The following is a 20,396-nucleotide window of genomic DNA, read 5'->3' on the forward strand; positions in this document are numbered from 1 at the left end:
TGCTTCTAACACAATGGACCAAAACTGGATCCACTAAGCTAAAACCTCCAAATAATTTTCATGAAAAAATGGCAAAGGAAGCGCTCCAATTTCAGTAAGGGCACTGCAGTGATGACTAGTCAAGAAGTTAATTTCTATTTATAACTTCAGTCTCTCGAAAATTAAGAAGCGACCAATTTCATCAACTGTTAGGAATCTCTGATTCCCTAACCAAATCCCTCTTTATTAAATAGTCTTTGGTTTATGCAGACAGAATAAAACATCCTTCAAAATGGTGTCCTTAAAATTTGTAGATATTGCCCGATGCTGAGCACTGGCCCCTTCGCCAGCTGTTTGTGCAAACACAAGGCCACCAAAGCATTTATTTTGGAAATTGTTTATGTACTAGGGAAAAACAAACAAACAGACAAAAAAAACGTTACCCACCTCTGGCCACAATAACCACCTAAGCTTTCACTACTATTAATACTAATACTACTTCAAATCACAATAAAGTCTCGTTTTGAAATAATCAAAGTCAGATTAGGCAATAATTAGATTTCAAAATACGACAATAACCTAATGTAACAAAGGAAGGAGAAATACTCCCTCGATGGGAATCTTACACTGGTGAGAATAATGACAATGAATGACAACGTACCAGGCTTCCCATCCATAATGGGAAGCCCTCCAAATTATGCTTAAATCACTCCGTGAGTCAATGGTCATTCTCTCCCTCTTGTTTAAGGGACAGATGAGTTCAGTCCTCAGTGATATAAACTCTACATTGTTAATCAGCACAGAAGATTTTATATAAACACTAGAGAGTATTAACAACCCCTGATATTGAAAGATAAAATGTTTTTATCTTACAAATAAGAAGTTGGTATCATTATCAGCAGCTCCAAAAACCCTTTCCTCCTCTTGCCCACCAAAAAACAAACCAAACCAAAACCCAAAACTCTTTTGTTTCCTTTTAAACCCTTCCACAAACCTAAAAATGGTCACAGAATAATTGACTTTACACAGCATTTCTTGGTTACCACTGTGACTGAGGTTGTAAAAGTTCTCTTTGTACCCTCACTAACATGATAAATGGAACCTTCTGCCTAATGGATGAACCAGCAGAAAGGGAAGAGTCCAAGGTTAAGGGTCAGAGTCACTTTGATCCATCAGTTACTGTATCTTCATTTAACCATCCTCAGGACTAATAAAAATTATTTAATCTGACCTTCACTGGTAGGGGCAAAGCGAAGTTGCTAATTTAAATCCTTTCACATCATGCAAGCACAGGATGAATACTATTGTAATGCAAAGCTGGAACTACATTTTTGTTGTTCCACTTGAGAAAAAATGTTAAGGAATGTATTTTTAGAATATTCCATGCATCTTATCAAATATAAATTAATTAGTATATTACTAACTGTGCATCTAATTTCTATGCAGCTTATGGTTACCATGCACTGCCTCCAAATTCTTGAAAATTTTCTCATCTGAATAACCAAGGGCTTTTTCCCTCACAGACCGATAGGATCTACAATAGCAGAAAGGGGAGTTACTCTGCATTTGAATATGGATAAAAAATTATTTCTTTGCCATTTTCAAAAGCAGTGGTAGAAAGGACTTACTTGAACCGGGCTGACACTTCATCAGCAGCTTTTTGGTATTGCTCTGTGGTAACTTTGTAGAATTGGGCGCTCTGGAAAGTTAAAAACAATAAAAATAAATAAAATAAAAAACGTAATAATATAAATTTAATATAATGTCAGTTATATACATGTTAATACCTGGTAAGTAATGGTAATTTAGATATTTTATACATTTCAGTTGCTCAAAAACAACAACAACAAAAAATACACCAAACAAAACAACAACGAAAGAACAAGAACCCTCCTATCAGATATTCAACAGACAAAGTTGCACAGACATTTTGGTGTTGTTTTTGCCAAATGTGTCCCCTTGGCTCTGAAAGGTTATGCAAAAGAGATGGCATAAAAAAGAGATGGCATAAAAAGAGATGGTTTAGATGGTTTCCTTCCTCAAGAAGGAATCTGCAGAGAAACCGGGGTAAGAATCCCACATTTAGCCCTAGGTGATATTGGAGCCCGTGAAACTTCTCCATGAGGAAAAAAAATCAAAATATTGAAGGTGTACTTCTTTGCGTGTACATATTTGTGTTACTTACGTATATGTCCTGAGCTAGTCTGCAGGTGATATTCATGTCAGACTTCAAAGTGGCCCAATAAATTAACTATTGCTTGATTTTGTTTTTTGCTCTTTGCCTTGATAATGCCTCTTGCAGGGAGTTCTTTTAATATTCCATACTTCCAAATTGCTTCAATCAGTTATTAATATTATTATTTTTTTCCTGGCAGCTTTGGAGCATATTTTCATCTCCCCTAAGCCAGGGAAAGCTTTCTCTCAGTTCCACCAAATCATTAATTTCCACAATGCAGGTCAGACAAGATTGAGTCAGCAAGCAATAAAACTTTTCTATACATAAAAATGGCAAAGTTTCTCAGTGGGACATACAATATTCAAAGACAAATCACTATAATGTTGTGATGCTTCATGTCTAGATAATATATACCTGGTATTTTTAAAGAGATTTTTATAGCCCTAGCACAGTTGGACTTAAGATGTAATAACTAAGGCACCTGGCTTCACAGTTGGAGGAATAATGAAAAGTTAAAGCAGTTCAAAAGTTCTCTAAAACATTTTTTTTCCGTGAATAGTCAGGTCAATAGGAAAAACAATCTCGCGGAGATGAACGAAGGTTTTGTTGGCACTTGCAAGAGCTCCTCCTTAGCTTTGCAACTCGCAAGTCATCTGGCATCCCAGGAAGTCACGTTAACATGGCAACAAAACTCTGACAATTATACACCGCGTGGTTACACACAAAACCTTTTGAATCCCTTTTTTTAACAACCTACCTGTTGTAGGTTAATGCCATGTTTTGAGGTTATTCATGCCACAACATGATTTTGTTTCTTTGGAGCATTTAGCATACGTGGCTTGAACAATGCAGTCCATGGAAAGTGTCATTCCGATTTTATTTTGGGTAAAATAAGCACTTACACTCACTTAAGACCTTGAGAAAGCAATATGCCTAAAACGTTGCCAGAAAACAAACAAAGAAACCCCATAACTGGAAAGGTCGCTCTTCTGAAAGAGCCAAAGGTGACTATCTCCTCGGTCGGTGGGTTAGCAAACACGTCCCGAACAACATTTCTCTGTGCCAAATTATGTTATGAGAAACGCAGGTAAGAAAGGCCACTATGGCAAAAACATTTGATGGGAACTCCAATACAGGCAGCGGTATCCAGAAGAATAAAAGGAAAACTTTCATCCTTTCCATTTGAGGCGATCATCTTCCAAGGTCTTACCTCGTGAATTATGAACGTGAAAAGTACAGAAATCACCGAAAAGAACATCACCTCCGAACGCGGGTAAAATTGCATTGCGAGCCTAATATTTTACCACAAATTATAACAAATTGTGTAACATCTCCTAGGGTCAAAGGGCATGCACGGATCACAAAGAGCACAGTGGTCTACTGCACTCTTGCTTCTGAGATTCAGACCTAATAATTCATTTGTACTGAAATCAAGGTTTCCACGCATGCGACTTGGGGTCATTTATTTTTCCATAAATCATGGTTGGCCAGTAAGAAAATGAAAATGAAATCCTCCTCACACCAGTGACCCCCTTGCATTCAGCAATCTCAGCTGCCCAATGACAGTCACATCCAGGTTGCTTGGACGTAGATGAAATCAATAGGTATGTGATTAGACAGCAGACTGACTATGGGGCGAGTGCGGACAGGTCACCATTTGAGATGATGAATAGCTCTCTATCATCCCCCAGTCCCCTACGCTGCTAACATTTACTATAATCTTATTTGGGCTGCGATTTATCTTTCTTTTGCCTGATCAATAAAGATGAACACAACAGTTGTAGGGATCGATTGCAATTTTTTATCATTTTCAAGCATGAAGGAGCATTTTTGACACAAAAACAATACTCCGAGTGTACTTGTTCTACTTTTTAATTGCAGCTCAAGTGATCAACGGAGCTGCTATATATGCCCAGAAGTTTTAATCCTACAGTAGGCTCAAGCTATCAAGAAATCATTCATTATTTTAGATAGAGTGTGCCATGATTCTCGGATTAGATCTTCCTTTGAAACTCAGCTCAGGCTCTCTTTAGGAGATATATTCACTATAATCCAGAGATGAAGTATCATTTCAGAAGTCCTCCCTAATCCTCAAGATAGGAATGCAGTGGACCTTTCTCTAAATAGAGAAGGAAGGGTGCTGTAACATAGCACTGCTGATATAAGTTCTTCAATCTCCAGATGAGTAAGTATCTGTATTTGCGTTGTGTTATGTAGTCGGCATATTCACGTATTGTTCAACTCAAAGTAGAGGATAAAAGCTATGGTCCAATTTGCAGATCGGTCAGTGGCAGACTATCAGCAAGTAGCTCTGGATCAGACCCATGATCTTCACAGGTTCCAGCAGATATAAATAATAAAGTAATAAACATACCTTCCATATGTATGTGGAATCTATCTATCCATCCATCCATCCATCAGATCCTCTTAACTAAGCCACTGCAATGGCAGCAAGTGAGCTCCTTCCTATATTTGATTTGGGTCCTTTGGGCACACGCATTATAAAACAATCTTCATTTACACAGCAGTTTCCTCTCATTTATACTCTTCTCTGTCGCTGTTTAACGAAAACATGGCTTTCTGCAGATCTTTGTTACAGTCTCCTTTGTTGCAAGGAGTATGAAAGTACAAGAAGTATGTTATGAAAGATGCAACGAACTTCCAAAAGGGAACAGAAGTGTCAGGGTTATGGCAATTAATCATCATCCCAGATTATGTAGAAGATGCTATTTCTGTACCTGTTATGGAGTTCTTACATAATGTGGGCATGTTGCTTGACTTTAATATCAAAACAAAGTGGCAAATTTGGTTCTTGATGACTAAACTTCAGCTCGTTCGAAGTATCTAGTCTAAACTCATCCTGGAGGTTTTGCTCCAGAATCACAGAGGTTGCTGGCTAGCAGATCTCACGCATTGCAGAGAAAAGCAAGAATGGCTTGAATTATGCTCACTGCCGACATAAAGCAGGCCTCAGTCAGTAGCTCAAAATAGTCACTTAACTTTTAGGCTGCTGAAGCTGGTGGAAATTAACCCATTTGTGTGCACACTGCTCGGTTGCTTGGCTGAAGAAACACTTTGCAAAAAGAAACCGATGTGCCAGGCAGACCCAATTCTGCACCAGGACTCTTGACAAGTATTAGCAGTGTGTACATACAATAAAGAGTAGAACAGGCATGCAATGGTGCTGGGTAATCCTCCAGCACATGCAGCGACTCAAATCCAGTGTTACGCCAAGCCTGTCAGCAGGGCTGAGCCGTGTCATGCTGGATTTGAAGAGCTTAACACCACCACAAATGAAAAAGAAGAGTCCTAATCCCAACACTGGAAAAAGTTTGTGCTAGAAAAAGTTAAGGCTGCCACGATATCGCACCTTACCCACCTCTTACAAGCACAAATAGGACCTGTTATGATTTTGGGTTTAGTCACCATGCATTTCCCACGTGTAAAAAGCTTTTGCCTTCATTACCTCGCGCAGGAACCAGGAAATTTCATTTCTCTGGTGTTACAGAAATGGTAACACTGAAAGACCTGTTCAATTTTGCAAAGTTTGAATGCTGGGAAATAAATGATGGCTGCCTTGCGCTCTGAGCCGTGAGTATACCGAGCAAGTAGGATCGTATGGGGGAACCCCAACAATTACATGAGCACAAGCAGCTATACATCAGAGATCCAAGACAACTGAAGAAGCACACTGCCTTTATTCTGACATTTTCCAACTTGCAAGTATTTGAGCTTAGCACATGGTTACTCTTAGCAGGTAAAGTTAAAATTAAAAGAAATTTGAAATAAAAATAAAATAAAATAAAATAAAAACAAAAATAAAAATAAAATAAAATAAAATAAAATAAAATAAAATAAAATAAAATAAAATAAAATAAAATAAAATAAAAGGATTAAGAACCAGCTAGGAGAAAGAAAAAAATCCAGTCCTTTTCTACCTGAACTAAGCAGTAGGGTAGCATATTCCCAATAGCTGCCAACCTCTCTACTGGGCTGCCTCAATCCAGTGGACTTATTCTGCCAGCCGTGTCCTTTTAACTGCATTTTCTACCCCATGTCTCCAAAAGAGAAGCCTGCCCTGTGAAGTCACAGCCACCTTCTCACAGCATCTTTCAGTTTTGTACCCAAACCCCCTCTTTCAGGCCATGCCTCCGATATCCATGGCTTATGCCTCTTGTACTTTCAGGCTCACAAAGCTGGCACGATACGTTGGACTGGGGCTGTTCTTCCAACAGCCTCGGTTTTGGACCAGCCAACATGGATTGTGACAGCACACGGTGACATTCCATGGATTGTGACAGCACACGGTGACATTCCCCAAGGTGCGAGTCATCCCCAGCCTTTGCTAGCATGTGGGTATTAGCAGCAGCCAAACACTGTAGGCAATGCTATTTTATCCCTGCTTATCCACCTGGATCTGTACGGCTGAAGGTTCTTGCTAGATAAACAAACTCTAAGCCAGAGGAGGGAGAACACTTTTAATAAACATGAATTGATATTTTTAGAGGAGTATCAGTTGTTCTGCTGAACGGGAGTAGGACTTCAGGCACATTTTCCCAGGAATGGCAGAAAACAAAATGCAGAAATCATCCAACATCTGCCCAATTTTAACTTCTTGGTTCAAAATTCTTTACCTATACTCCCAAAATTACTTAATCAGCACTTTAACAAATATTGTGACTTTGTGTTAAGTTACCGTGCAAGCAATAAGCAATTCAGAGGAGTTCTGTTGAAAAGCCTGCAAAAACTCGTAGAAGTGGCTAATTTAACACGTGCCTGTAATCTAATTGGCCTGAAGAGGACCGGCTCGTGTTAAGTTACTCAAATGCTTACAGCTCAAAGACTAACACAGGATTTAACCAAATTAAAGTCAGTAATAAGCAGTGTTTGCTATGCCTCTCCTTCCGTACCCTTCTTTGCAAAGAAAGGTTGGGATGTGTTGTTCCTGTGGTAGAGGTGCCTTTTAAAAGCTACCTCCAAAGAGGGAAGAGTAGGCTGGCATTCTGAAAGAGAAGCTAAAGAAAAAGAGACCTGAAATTTTAATTTTAAATCTACCCAATTTCCTGCTACATACACAGCCTTTGCAAGGATATGTTGCACTGTAATTCAAGAAGAGAAAAGTACGATCTATGGGAAGAAGCATTTTCATCATGTTTGACCCCAAAATAAACTTTCCTGAACAAACGTAGGAGCAGACACTTCTTAAAGAACATATTGTGGAGGAATAGGAGAATTATTATTTAGCTAGACAGCTCTGATTTCAAAAGTCTGTGTAAGGAAATAAAGTCCGCCAGAACCAGGGAAGGTCAGCTGTTTTGTCTGCATGTGGGACCTCAAAGCAGAAGTGCATGTTTTACTCTCGGCTGAAAATCTTCAGATTTCAAGGCCGACAAAGTTCTGAAAGATCTCGTGTCATCCAAGCTGATAAAAGGTTGTCAAAAGAAGCAAGAGAACTTGAGAGTCCTCATTTAATTTCACTAAAGATACCTCACCTACAGGCACTATTTTATAACAAACGTGCTGGAACTGTTGTTACTGCAGACATGCCACGACTTCTTTTTGCCATTGAAATTTTCCTTTTAAGCCCTTTGGCTCTCAAAAGCCCTGAAGAGATTCGGTATGAACATAACATTCATGCAACCGATTTAAGGTTTTTTTTAATTTAATTTAATAGTTATGTAGTTACCAGTTTATTTGACAAAGAAAAAGACGTGTGACTTCCACACAAAGGAGACAAATCTGGCCTTTGCTTCAAGTTAGTGCTGTGAAAGACAAAAATGAGCACAGCTTGACTTCAGAGCAGCTCAGCACCTGCTCCACCCACCAAAGGAACGAAGAGCTTGGGCTGTTTGGCACCTTTGAGAATCAGGGGAGAATTTTTAATTTAAAGACTTCTTTTTCCTTGTCATCCTCCCCCACCGAAGGACTCAAAGCATCGGCAGGCAAAGATTATCATGTTCCCTGAATGGCAAATTGGAAAGTTTTCTTTGCCTCTTTTTCATCCATCGCTGCTGAAGCTGAGCTTTCTCTTATCCCTTAATTGAACTTCTGGCTGTTTCATCTCAGTGTCTTTTACAAACTCATTTGTGGATAATATGAAACATTTTGTTTTATTCATTCTGTTGACACGCAGCCCGGCACCTGTATGGATTTAGATGAGAAGATTTCCAAAGCCAGAAGGAAGGAATGGCTCTGAAGCCTACGGAGGTGCTTTACGGATTTCAGCCCAGCCTCAGGACCACCACAATCCTCATTTTGTTGAGGTTCTGCAAAGCAAGGACAAGCAGCCAGGTGCAGCATCACCTGCCCAAAGAGATCTGTCCTAGGAGGTGTACAAAGGAAATCCACGGAAAATTAGTAAAAAAAAAAAAAAGAGAAAACGTTTTGAGTAGCAGGAGGGACTGTGTAAGGTGCATGAACACGTCCCACTGTCATGCAAACTACAATGTAAAAGTAGATACCTAGGATTCTTTATCAAAAAATGCAAGATTAATTGCTACAAGAAATACCCTTGCCCCTGAAATACCCTTGAAGCTGCCACTAAAAGCAACAAATGAGCAAAAAGTAGAACTGGGGAAGCAGGAATGACAAAAAGACAAAAAGACTATCTCTTGTAGTGCTAAGCAGTGTGCATATATCTAAGCTCCAAATTATATTAAATTACCGCTTTATAAATATATGACCACTTTTATTGCATCTTTATTTGAATTAAAAACCTCTATTTGTCTCTGAATTGATTTTAATAAGCCATGGAAAGCCAAGCATATAACATCATACAGATTACCAAACAATACCGCATCTTTATTCTACCTCAAATGCTATTAAAATGATACACGAATGAAGTAATTTCTTCTGAAACGTCATCAGATCAGGCCTTTGCTCAAATCTTTAGCCCAGTTATTTTTGTACAAGTTACCACTTCTCCCATTTGGTCCAGCTCACTATTCAACCATGAGGTGTATTTTGCAGCTCTGGAGATGAAATAAAAGAGGTCCAACTCCCCACTTAGAGAATCTGCATACATCTTATGGTTTCTGTTCTTGTTGGGCTTATTTATGTGCTATTATGATCCCATTTTGAGTGAGGGACTGACCGTGTTTGGTGTTATTTTGCCTTTGTCAGAAGACAACAGCTCAACAGTGGACCAAGAAAGTTCAGTGTACCTGTTTCAGAGGTGAGGATATGACACATTCAGCTTTTACGGAAATCCACCCAAATTGAGCACCTTTCCCTACGGGAATGCTGCTGCCCATAACAAAACCAAGTCTCCAATTCTGAGCTTCAGCACAAAGATAATTTCCAGAGCTGCAGACTTTCCACGGAAGCACCCAAAAGCTCCCTTGATGGGAGACTACAACCACGTTAGGATGTTCAGGACAACTCAGAGATGTTCACAGAAACAAAAAACACACGGACAGATCAGGGGACAAGCTTTCATAGCAGGCAAGAACTTTAACTGCAAGAAAGGCGAGAAGTAGCTGCCAGGCAGGGAGGGAGGAGACAAACTGAAGCCCCATGACTTCGAAAAGCTACGGTAAGGATTTGGGATCTTGGGCTAAGACTACAGAGGACATCCAGACGGTAAGGCCATGACCTATTTTCAAGAGTTTGGTGGATTTTGCCTAGAAATATGAATTTCCTGTGCTGGCTGAAATTCAAGTGCAAATTCCCTCTCCTCTGTCCCTTCCCCCCAAGCCTTTACAGAACCACTGTGGTCATCTTCCCCTTACATCCTGCAAGAAATTGGCTCTGGACCAGAAACTGGCTCCTCCGATGGAACCAGTGTCTGAATTATTGAAGAGGACTTTGGACACCAAAGCCATCAAATAACTGTTTCAACAGAGGGATAAAAAGGCAAACAGGTACCCAAAATAGTACTGAAGAGTACCGCGACCTACTCAAACAAAGGAAAAACACATACTGCTTCTTGGCAAACGCTCTGCCAGCAGACAATTCGCTTCCCGACGTGATTTGTTTGATTTCTTTACACGTGTGTTTGTCAAAGAGCATGCAGTCGGTGTGCAGCAAGTGGGGTACAGCACTTAACTCAGTCATCAGCAGAAAATGGGGAAAATAGCTCATTCTCTGACCTTTTCTTTTGAATTTCCACTCCTGTTTTTCAGGCACCGCTAATACCTTTAACTGCAACTATTAATGTCTCTAAAGTTTCTCCCAAGATATGCTGCACTTCACGTTTCTGCCCTGGTAGAGCATTGATCTCTAATTTGTTAACGCTCAGAGCTGCCAAAGAAAATGAAAACCTTTGTGAAAAGGACAAATCTATTCAAAATTCTTACAGCTATTCAGCCAAGCATCTAATCTGCATGTAATTGTAGTACGGTCTTTAATACAACTGTTCTCAATCTTAGAGATGCATGTGTAAATGCACAACTATATTTACATCTCCTGCTGATGACAAGATGCCTAATCTAAATCATTCTTATTTACAACTTTTCTTCTCAGCCTCACCCCTTTTCCCTGTGACACGTTATAAACTGCATTCTCCCTAAGGGTGCTCGTTGGGTGTTATTTCTCCACATCCTAAAGCAGACTTCTCCCCAGCCTCTGCCCCCAAAATTACAGAATCACAGAAGGGTTGGAAGGGACCTCTGGAGGTCAGCTGTTCCAACCCCTGCTCCAGCAGGGCCACCCAGTGCCCAGGACCACGTCCAGGTGGCTTTTGGAGATCTCCAAGGAGGGAGACTCATGTCCCATGTTCAACGTGGTGCCCACCAAGTCCTTCCCTGCTGAACTGCTTCCCACTTGGGTGCCCCCAAGCACGTCCTGGGGCTGGGGCTGCTCAAAAACACTCACCAGTTTTGCAGGTGACCCAAACCAGGCGTACATGCCCTGTGAGAAGAAGCCAATGGAGCATGACTTGTTCAGCCTGGAGGAGAGCAAGTTTTTGGGGAACCTGGTCTTGGAAGCCCTAAAAGAATAATATCAACAAGATGGAGAGGGGCTCTTGACTGATGTGCACAGTGGGAGAACAAGAGAAAATGGCTGTAAATCGAAGCAATGGGGGTTCTGAATGAGTATAAGGAAAAATATTTCCTTCCAAGTATAACTAAGGAGGGGACAGGGATGTGAGAGGCTGTGTTATCTCCAGCCTGTGCGACTGACAAGGATCCAACTGCACGTAGCCCTGAACAACCCTCATCTGTCTTCAGTGTTGATCCTGCTCGGAGCAGAAGGTTGTACTTCCCAAGGCCCCTTCCAAACCGAGTAATTCTATGAATATGTATACCTACCCTCAGCGATATATCTGGTATCAGAATGAAAATCTATTTTGGCTTGTAGATGTGCAATCTGCTCTGCAGCTGTACGTGAAATTCATCTTGTGGCAGAAGCCCAACATAAAGAATCAAGGATTGGCTACATCTTCTTTCAAATGAATGGAAAGTAGCTGGGTTTAGCTTTGTTTATTAGATCTACCACTAGCACTACTCAGTTGCCTAAGGGCATAATGAGTGCAAAATTACCATTTTTTGAAAAGCACAATGCAGCCACAAATAACACTTATGCACCAACCGTCAGAAGATCAAGAATAAAGTTCTTAAAAGAAATTCTAAAATATTCCGTCGCTCGCAATCCAACAGCCCCGGCAACAATGTCACCTCACATGCTTGTCCTATATCACAGATATTAAAAGTTTTGTCTTTGTTTTGCTGAACTGATGGCAAGTTGTGCTAACTTTCCTCAGCATAGCTAACACAGACACTGCATTTAGACTGAGGAACAAGTTTGACTGATAGAATCATCGAATCCTAGAATCATTAAGGTTGGAAAAGACTTTCAAGATCATCTGGTCCAACCATCACCCTCCTACCAATGTCACCCAATAAACCATGACAGTACCAAAGCCTTCACATTGTGGAAAATACATTCTGGGTATCCAGAGGAAAAAAAAAATCAGCTTATCACCCAGAACCGGTTCAATATCTGCATTTGGTCAGATCAAAAAACTTGTGGGGATATCGATGGCCCAAGTGTTGTATGTGCTGTTATCTGTCTGTCCACATCACTGTCAGGTGAAAAGATTTTGATGATGCCAGGATCAGAAAGTGAGTAAAGAGGAGGTGAATATGCAGAGACCATCTGAATGTGCCGAGCATATGGTGAATAAGGAGAGACCACTGTGCAAAGCTCACGACCCACATCAAACTACCTACAAGATATCAAGGCAGAAAGTCATTTGTTCACAAAGCAAAACTGTACAAAACTGCGTATAAGTAACAGCTTTTGGTGATTATGAAGTGACCAAAGTACATCAAGGGCAGCTTCCTGCAGCTTCTTTGAACACCCTGTGTGAGCAGTGTGAAAACATCACGACTGGTACAATACAAATGCTGAAGATTAAAAAAAAAAAAAAAAATCACCTGCTTGGTGAAAAAATATTGCATGTATTTGTTTAGATGACCGATGATGATTGTTCAGACAATTTTTAGTATCAGAATCCAAGCCAACTATGCTTTCTACTCAGTCTAGATTGAGAGCTTTGCTGATAATTGGTGAAGCAAGAAATGAAACGAGCTATGAGCATGTTTAAATCAAGCTAATGTGAGAATTCTTCAATGCTCTTACAGCAGCATATCCCAGCAGACTCGTTCTGTTTGGAAACAGTCTTCTGAAAGAAGCTCAGCCAAAACTAAGGCAGGTGGCCTTCTCACTCAAAAACCTGCTAAATAAAAAATCCAGGACCTATGAAAAAGAAACTGATTAAGTGTTTCAGCGTGTCTCTGTGTAATAATTAGCACCAAATACGCTGTTTCGGAAGTTAAAAATGTGGCTCTGTTGCTCTCAGTAAGGCAACACGCTGCAAAATACTTACCACTAAGATATGTTAGGGCAAATAATTCAGATGCAGACCCCTAAAATATTCACAATTTATAGCTATGTTTTGTGACCTCTGAGGATGATTCCCACTGTTTAATGGGCTTCTTCTTCCTGTATTCTTTGCAGGTGCTATATATTTGAAGCATCCATTTCAGTTCTTCCTCCCGCAGTGCTCAGTGCATTTTTCAGCCTTGCAACCTTCCCACAGATATTTAATGTATGTTCTCTGCTACATAAGTATATTCTTCCAATGGTCACTTTATAGTTTCTTTCCCTTCAAAGAAAGGGAATTCTCTTTGTGTTTCTCTGGACACGCACAGCCCTTTGCAGACTCCCTCAGTAGACTGAACAGATTTTTAGATGCCTCTTGAGAATGCAACCTGTGCTATTACACAGGGGGCTATGTAATAGTCCCAAATAGCACCAATTTCTTTTAGCAAATGAACTCAAAACTTGTCTCTGCAGGTCACTGCTGTTATTATGGAGCAAGTCTACTCATCCCCTTGTGCCTGGGCTGGCGTCAGACCATGGGACTTGTCTCAGAGGCATCACACCCAAACCTCAGCTGCCTGTAGATAGATTGTTAAAAAACGTTTCCTCAGTATTCAACAGGAACATACAGGAACAGTATCAGGGCAAGCCATCCCCTCACCAAGATGGGACGGATTGATCACCTTTCAGTGGTAGCTATCTCTCAGAAGCAACTGCTGAGTGACCCCAGGTATTTGATGTAGACTAGAGGGTCCCATTTTAAGCTAAGCTAAAGAAAATGCACCCTACACACACAAATTACACAGCCACACATCTCACCAAGGAGGATATACAAAGATACCACGATTTTGACTGACTTTTCTGGGGCAAAGAGTCTGTTACACATGTGCTATGCCAACATAATCACAAAATAATACGTAACAACTGAGAAAAGAGTTACAGACAGTGGCTGCAAAACACCAAAAACCTAACCACATGGTTTATAATTCTTCATTCCTTACAGCAGCAGGTCTAGCTAGTCAAATTATACCTCTATATTAATTAACACATTTAACTTCTCCATTTTCCTGATAAAGACATGGAAGTATTTGCAAGTTTTTTTTTTTTTTTTTTTTTTTTTTTTTTTTTTGCAGTTTACTCTAAATAAGACATCATATTAATATAACTGATGGGTGCATTCAGAATTATATACTTCATTTTGTTCTCGTCTTAATTATATACTTCATTTTGTTCTCGTCTTTTCCCCTCCACAATACCAAACAACACTACTCAACAAAAACCCTCATATTTTTGATTTAGCCAGCTATTTTAAACTCACTATGGAAAAAGCATCCTTTTTGTTACTATGCCTTGTAGGGTCTACATCACTGTAGGCTTGCCAAATACTACAGTAACTCTTTACAGTGCTGAATGTATTGCTGTAATTATTTATCCACTCTCCAGAAGTAATGAGTAGCATGTTAAAGTCCCTGAATCAGCAAGTTTCATGTTATCATGCCAACTCAGATTAATTTAGGATGAATCTTCAGAGGTCATCTCATCCAGAGCAGGCCCAACTAGGCCAGATGGCTCAGGATATTGTCCTGAATATCTCCAAGGATGATCCCATTATATTACATCTGTGTCCTATGGATCACGCCACCAGGAACTGCGTTTATGCTACCTGCACACTGAAGCTTCCTACTTTTTCTCTCTTTTCAAATTAATTCTTAAAGCCTGACCAAGGGAAGTAAAATACTGCATTAAAAATATTGCTGTTCAATTCAAGGCTACCTGAAAGGCAGCTTTCAGGTCCATGTTCCTGAAAACTTGTTTAAGTTGCAAGTAGTCATATAAAAAGTATCATCCGCCCCCACAAATATTGTCCATAAATCCTTGTTCTGTTAACCATCGGTAAAACACCCACTTCAAAAATATTCCCCACATAGTATGATCCAAACACGTGTAGCATTTTACACTTGATCTTCCAATATAAAAATCTTATAAGGACTAGGTTTTTGTTGTTTTTTAAAGAACTTCTTTCAACTTGACAAGTATCTGTAATCTCTTGTCAATTCATGGCAACAATTCAATGACAAAAAATTGACTGAAGTTTTCTGAATTGAAATAGTGTCATTTTCTGCTGTTGAAAATGCGTTTTTTTTACAAAGCTTCCCCACTTACTCTAACAAAAGGAAGTCCAACCTGCACTGCGATGCGGTAATTCGACTTGCCTGTACCCAGCAAGGTTTTGTTTTGCTCAGCTGAAAGCCTACTGGACAGGCACAAGTGTCTCAGGTTAGCAAGTCTCCAATGCTCTCCACATTATCTTAGACTTTTACAATTAAAGAAAGTTTCCAAAAATTAAGTAACAGTAGCAGCAGTAAATTCATAACAAGGAAAGAGATCATGAAAACTGTCTGAAATGTGCAATGGTTTGCATTAATTTCAAAGTGTATTTTATGCTTGCATCATATCCTTTGTTTGGGTTAAATAAATAAATAAAAAAAACAGTGTACCTAGTTCTGTTATTAAAAGGGATAAGTCAACAAAAAATATTAACTGTTTTTCCTGTAAACACACCAAATTAAACAGCTTCAGCTACAGAGGCAGAAACTATCCCAAGGTGTCATTGGTACGGACAGATGGACACGCTCTAGGCATGGCATCCCCTGAAACAGCGGTGCCTGGAGTCCTGCTTTAAGACCGTGGCTCTCCTCTTCCAAAACTCCCTTTCTTTTTCCATTATGCTTTATTGAACAATAGATAGATTCTAAAAAAGATCATTTCAGCATGTTGTGTTTGTTGTGTTCACTTCCAGTGTTACCTGCTGAATGCAAAACAGTGGGATGTAGGAATCAAAATAAAAAAATAATAATAATAATTTTAAAAAAAAAACAGCAAAAATCTCAGTATTACTGTTATAATCACAAAAGTTATGTACATCCAGCACCTAACTCTACTTTAAATCCCACTAAGTAGGAGTTGCTGAAAAATAACCTGAGTTATTATTCACTACAATCTAGAACAGCCCTTGATTCATATTTCTGTGACTTGCACGATGCTGCCTCAAGGCACTGAGCAGTAACACATGAGCAACACCATAACCACCTGGTACGAAGAATGAAGATTTTCTATCTTAAAAACAAAATCTGTTCCAAAATGCAGCTATGAAGCAGGCTTTAAAAGCCAGCTAGATGAGTTAAACAAGAAATGAGCAAAGGGTAACTTAAAATCATGCCCACAAATTTCTAGATACTGTACTGATTAAAATGGTTAACTCAAAACCTTATGTATGTTAATTTGCTTACTTTTGTCAACAATAAATATGCAATAGTTCATTTTATAGAATTTATCAGAATTAATTCTCAATGGGATACTTTCAGGATGACATTGTTCTTCTTGAAGAAAGTGAGGCAAAGGAAAAATAGTGAATTTTCCAAGGTGTGAAACAGAAACAGGATTATCAAACAGATTTTCTGTACATTTACCTGCTATTCATAGGCACAATTGACATTTCTGCAAAAAACCTAGAGGTATTTGCTGTAGCATGGGTTCAACGTGCAAGTATTTGCACCTGTAAAAGCAGTAATTACAGCCTGGATCATGCTAACCACTGCCAACCACTAGGATGCTTTTACTTTGGAGAACTATAGGCCAGTGAGGATTAACTACAGAAACCAGTGGCGAGCTTGGCACAGAGAGACATCGGAGCTGGCATGTAGCAACAATTATCTGCAATGCTTTTAAAAATACATAAGGCCTCAGCAGCAAAAAGAAAAAAAAAAAAAAACAATTCTGTATTATTGCCACAGCTTATTAGGAACAAGAAATATCTTTGGGCTTTATGTTTAATAAATACAGGGACAAACAAGCAATGAAATTTGTTGCAGGATGAGTGTCTAACTGGATTCCAGTGGTACCAGATATGGAAAACACTGAAATGTTACCGAGGTAAGGCATTTTAAAAAAAAATGGTAATTCTTCCTTGAGAATTAGACATATGTTTGAACTCCTCCACTAGGGTTCATTTGAATTTGCTTCATAATTACTCCAGCTATGTTTTTGTGTTTTAGTGCGCATAAATACATATTCTGCCGTGATTACGGCCCACGGTAATGCAAACAGTTAAACTCTCTGACAAGGGGAAAAAATAAAGATTTCAAAAGTGGCAGGAGAGTATCTACTCATTTCAAACACATGATTATCTTCCCGGATTTCAAAAGGAAAGGCCTTTATAGGTGCAGAAATATGCATGTGAATAGAAACACGCTGAAAAGTCTCAGCTCTCAGGTATAATGCTTTGCAGTCAGAGAGGCATAAGATGGGGGAACTTTCAATTCCCCCTGACATGCTGATAGAGTGCTGAGCATGCCACCAGCCTTGGGCTATCCCTTCCCCTCTCCAAACCAAAGGCTCTCCACCACTTTTGCCAAGCTGGCCATCCTGATTCAAGATTAGAGCCACAAGCAGGCAGCCCCACTGGACCCACAGCACAGTTATCAGCCACGGGACCCACAAACAGGCCGAAAACCAGCTCTGTAAAACAGAACAGAAGAAGAAAGCCTTCACCTCTGAAATATCAGTGTAAAGATCACACGTATTTTTGCAGGAAGGCTCTCACAAATACAGAGCTACAGAGCTGCGATGCCAGCTGTCTGTTCCTTCTCTTTTGAAGGAACGGGGAGCCGGGGATTTTAAAGGAATCTGGGTAATGCACAAGACAAATTGGTTTTGCTCTCTTCAAAGCAAAACCTTCAACTGAAAAGAAGTTGTCACCGGACTTGTCACCGAGTCCATTATTGTGATTTTCTCCCCTTCTATTCTCTCCAATTTTCTTCCTACAGCCCTCCTGCTCGTCTTGAATTTGAGCTCCTTCTCCCACCTTTAGCGCTCGCACGTTGGTTGCAGGGAGCTTCGTGGGTTAATGCAATGCAGAAAAAACTGTCCTTAACCTTTCACACCTGCAACAGAGCCTGGCCAAAGCTGAGATCCGTGTCACAAAATCTGGTACATTTACCTTCCCCTCTCTGTTTGCTGTGGGCTTAAAACATGGCCACGTCCTAAGAGTTTGGTTCAGTTCCTCCTGTGGCTGGACTCTCCCTGATGCTAAGAATATTGCCACAAGTGCTCCTGGGTTGGACTTGATCCCTTGAACACTATAAGCTGCTATGAGGATGATGATAATGCCTGTAGAAGGGGCAGAACGCCAGCCAAAGCCCGATTTTCTCATATGTGGTGCAATTGTGTCCTTTCCCCCAAGGTTTCCTGAAGAACAGCGCACATAAAGAATTAGAAACGAGAGTTAAATCCGCTGTCCCTTTTTCCTTATATGCACTTAGAGACAAATGGCGAACCATCCAAACTTTGCATGAGAAAGGCTGTGTCTGAATCACAGCTCATTGTTCAGCGAACCTAAAAGAGCCTCCCGAAATCCATCAGCTGCCAGATGTAAATGGCCCTTCCCTCGCCCTCCGTCTCGGTGCCTCTGTGCTGAGCCGAGCCCTCGCTCCAACCGAAGGCCAAGTTATTAAGAAATTGTTTGTCGCCTTAGATTGGATTGATCATTTATTTCCCAAATTCCTTTTCCCATCATTTACTCATTATACGCCTCCTCCTGATGTAAGAGGACATTTATTAGCTCCTGCATTTATTGTGCTGGCAAATGGAAACATTCTGCAGCATTTCCTGGGGATTCTCTCATTTATCTATCAGTTACGGGACTGAAGTATTTTTAGGGGTAGAAAAATTAAAATATCACTCAGAGTGACAGCAGTGAAAATGAAGTCGGTGTGTGCTTGGGAAGGGTATTTCAGCCTTCAGCTTTACCAGGCGATTTACAAAAACGCAGGGCAACGTTTCACATAAACATTATTGCTTCGTAATGAGAAAAATTACTAACCACTGCTTAGGCAGAAAAGTGAATGTTTTAAAAAGAAAGGCTGCTCAGAGAATGTTTTAATGCACATAATGTCACTGATACTCCTCTAAAGAGAAGGTGTATTTAAATAGAGTACTTATTGTTTTCAAAGGCACAAAAGAGAGGGAACAGAAAACAAGTGAAAACAGGGACTGGTCTGTATCCTGCTTCTTCACATCCCTGCTCAGCTTGCCCAAAAGCAAAATTACTGGGCCATTTGAAACCAGTATCTAATATATTAAAAAGCTAAATACTTTCAAGGGAATACATATCTGTTAGATTCCCAGGAAAGTAAAAGAGACTAAAGAATTGCTCAATTATTGATCGAATAACGAGTAAAATCTCTAAAAGAAATCCTAAAATTTAGTATTTTGCCTGTCACATGATTCAACTCACAGTTGCAATATTTTCCAAATGTTACCCTGACAAAGAAATCCAAGTTGTTTTAAACCCGTTGTTAACTTAGTACAGCTTTTGTACCAAATATTCATCTTCTGCAAAGAGAAGAGGGTGGGAGGAGGGAACAGACCTGGGGAAAAATGAAAGCCGCTTATTCATTAACCACACATATGTTAAAACATTTTGCCATACCCTACGAAACGCGATAAACACTGCCTTTTGACATTCAAATGACAAATTTCTTTGGTTTGTTCCCTTTTGCCTATTTAAACATTCTCTCTCGTGATACTTTTCTTTGCTCCTCAGGAAGGGGAAGGGGAAAAGCGCAGCTGAAACTATCAAGGAAAACAGATGCAGACACAATCACTAAGGGTGACTTAGGCAGTGCTGGCGTGTTTACGCTTAAACTGTATGCATCCACTGATTTGTATTCATTAAAGAGAGCAGGACTGGATGCACAAACCTCTTAGCCTGACGAGGACTCAACGTGTGCTCGTGTCCCGGGGAGAGATGCGTGGTCAGGTCCCACTCGCTGCCTTTTCCAGCCCTAACATCAGACACAGCCAGTGAAAAGGAAGGGAAAAGGTGTTCTCCAGCTCTCCTGATGCGATGCTTTCACACGTGGGAATGAAGAGGGAGACCAAAGGAGCTGCCCAACATGCTGCTGTGGTTTCTTTGGCATTGCCCCGCATGTTCCCACTGTCTCATATTTTATCCTCATCTGCATTTTTTATTCATAGGATGAACACACGCGTATGTGTTCAGACTCCACAAGCACCAAGATTCAAGCAGCTTTAACACAAGCTGAAACAATCGCCGAGAAAAACAGTGATTAGCAATGACCAGTTATCATGGGAGCACGAACAAATCCCTATTGTTAAAACACAGTAGGAGGCCAGTAAATGCTGAGATCCAGAGCGATGATAATGGTATAACAGAGGAAGAGTTAACAAACATGCGTGATTGAAGCAGTGAGGATGTAAAAGCTGCAGGACCAGAGCTGGGTTTATAAAAGAAATCATCTTTACAAAGCTACACAACACTCAGGTAAACATAGGGCACTACATAAACAGCCATTTCCTGAAAAACATTATTTCACTGTATCTAAGGTCAGTA

General features: G+C 40.1%; 1 protein-coding gene across 2 annotated transcripts in view; it reads right to left on the reverse strand.

Moving 5' to 3' along the window:
* The window catches only part of CHCHD3 (coiled-coil-helix-coiled-coil-helix domain containing 3), a 148,295-nt gene that overhangs the window by 26,300 nt on the left and 101,599 nt on the right, over positions 1-20,396 (reverse strand). For both annotated transcript variants that reach the window (XM_082771639.1, XM_082771638.1), the window contains exon 6: positions 1,608-1,678. In XM_082771639.1, coding sequence (XP_082627765.1) covers positions 1,608-1,678 — 71 coding nt within the window. The remainder of the gene's footprint in view (positions 1-1,607; positions 1,679-20,396) is intronic.

Source organism: Aythya marila, assembly GCF_965140915.1.
Source record: "Aythya marila genome assembly, chromosome: 1".
Taxonomy (NCBI): Eukaryota; Metazoa; Chordata; class Aves; order Anseriformes; family Anatidae; genus Aythya; species Aythya marila.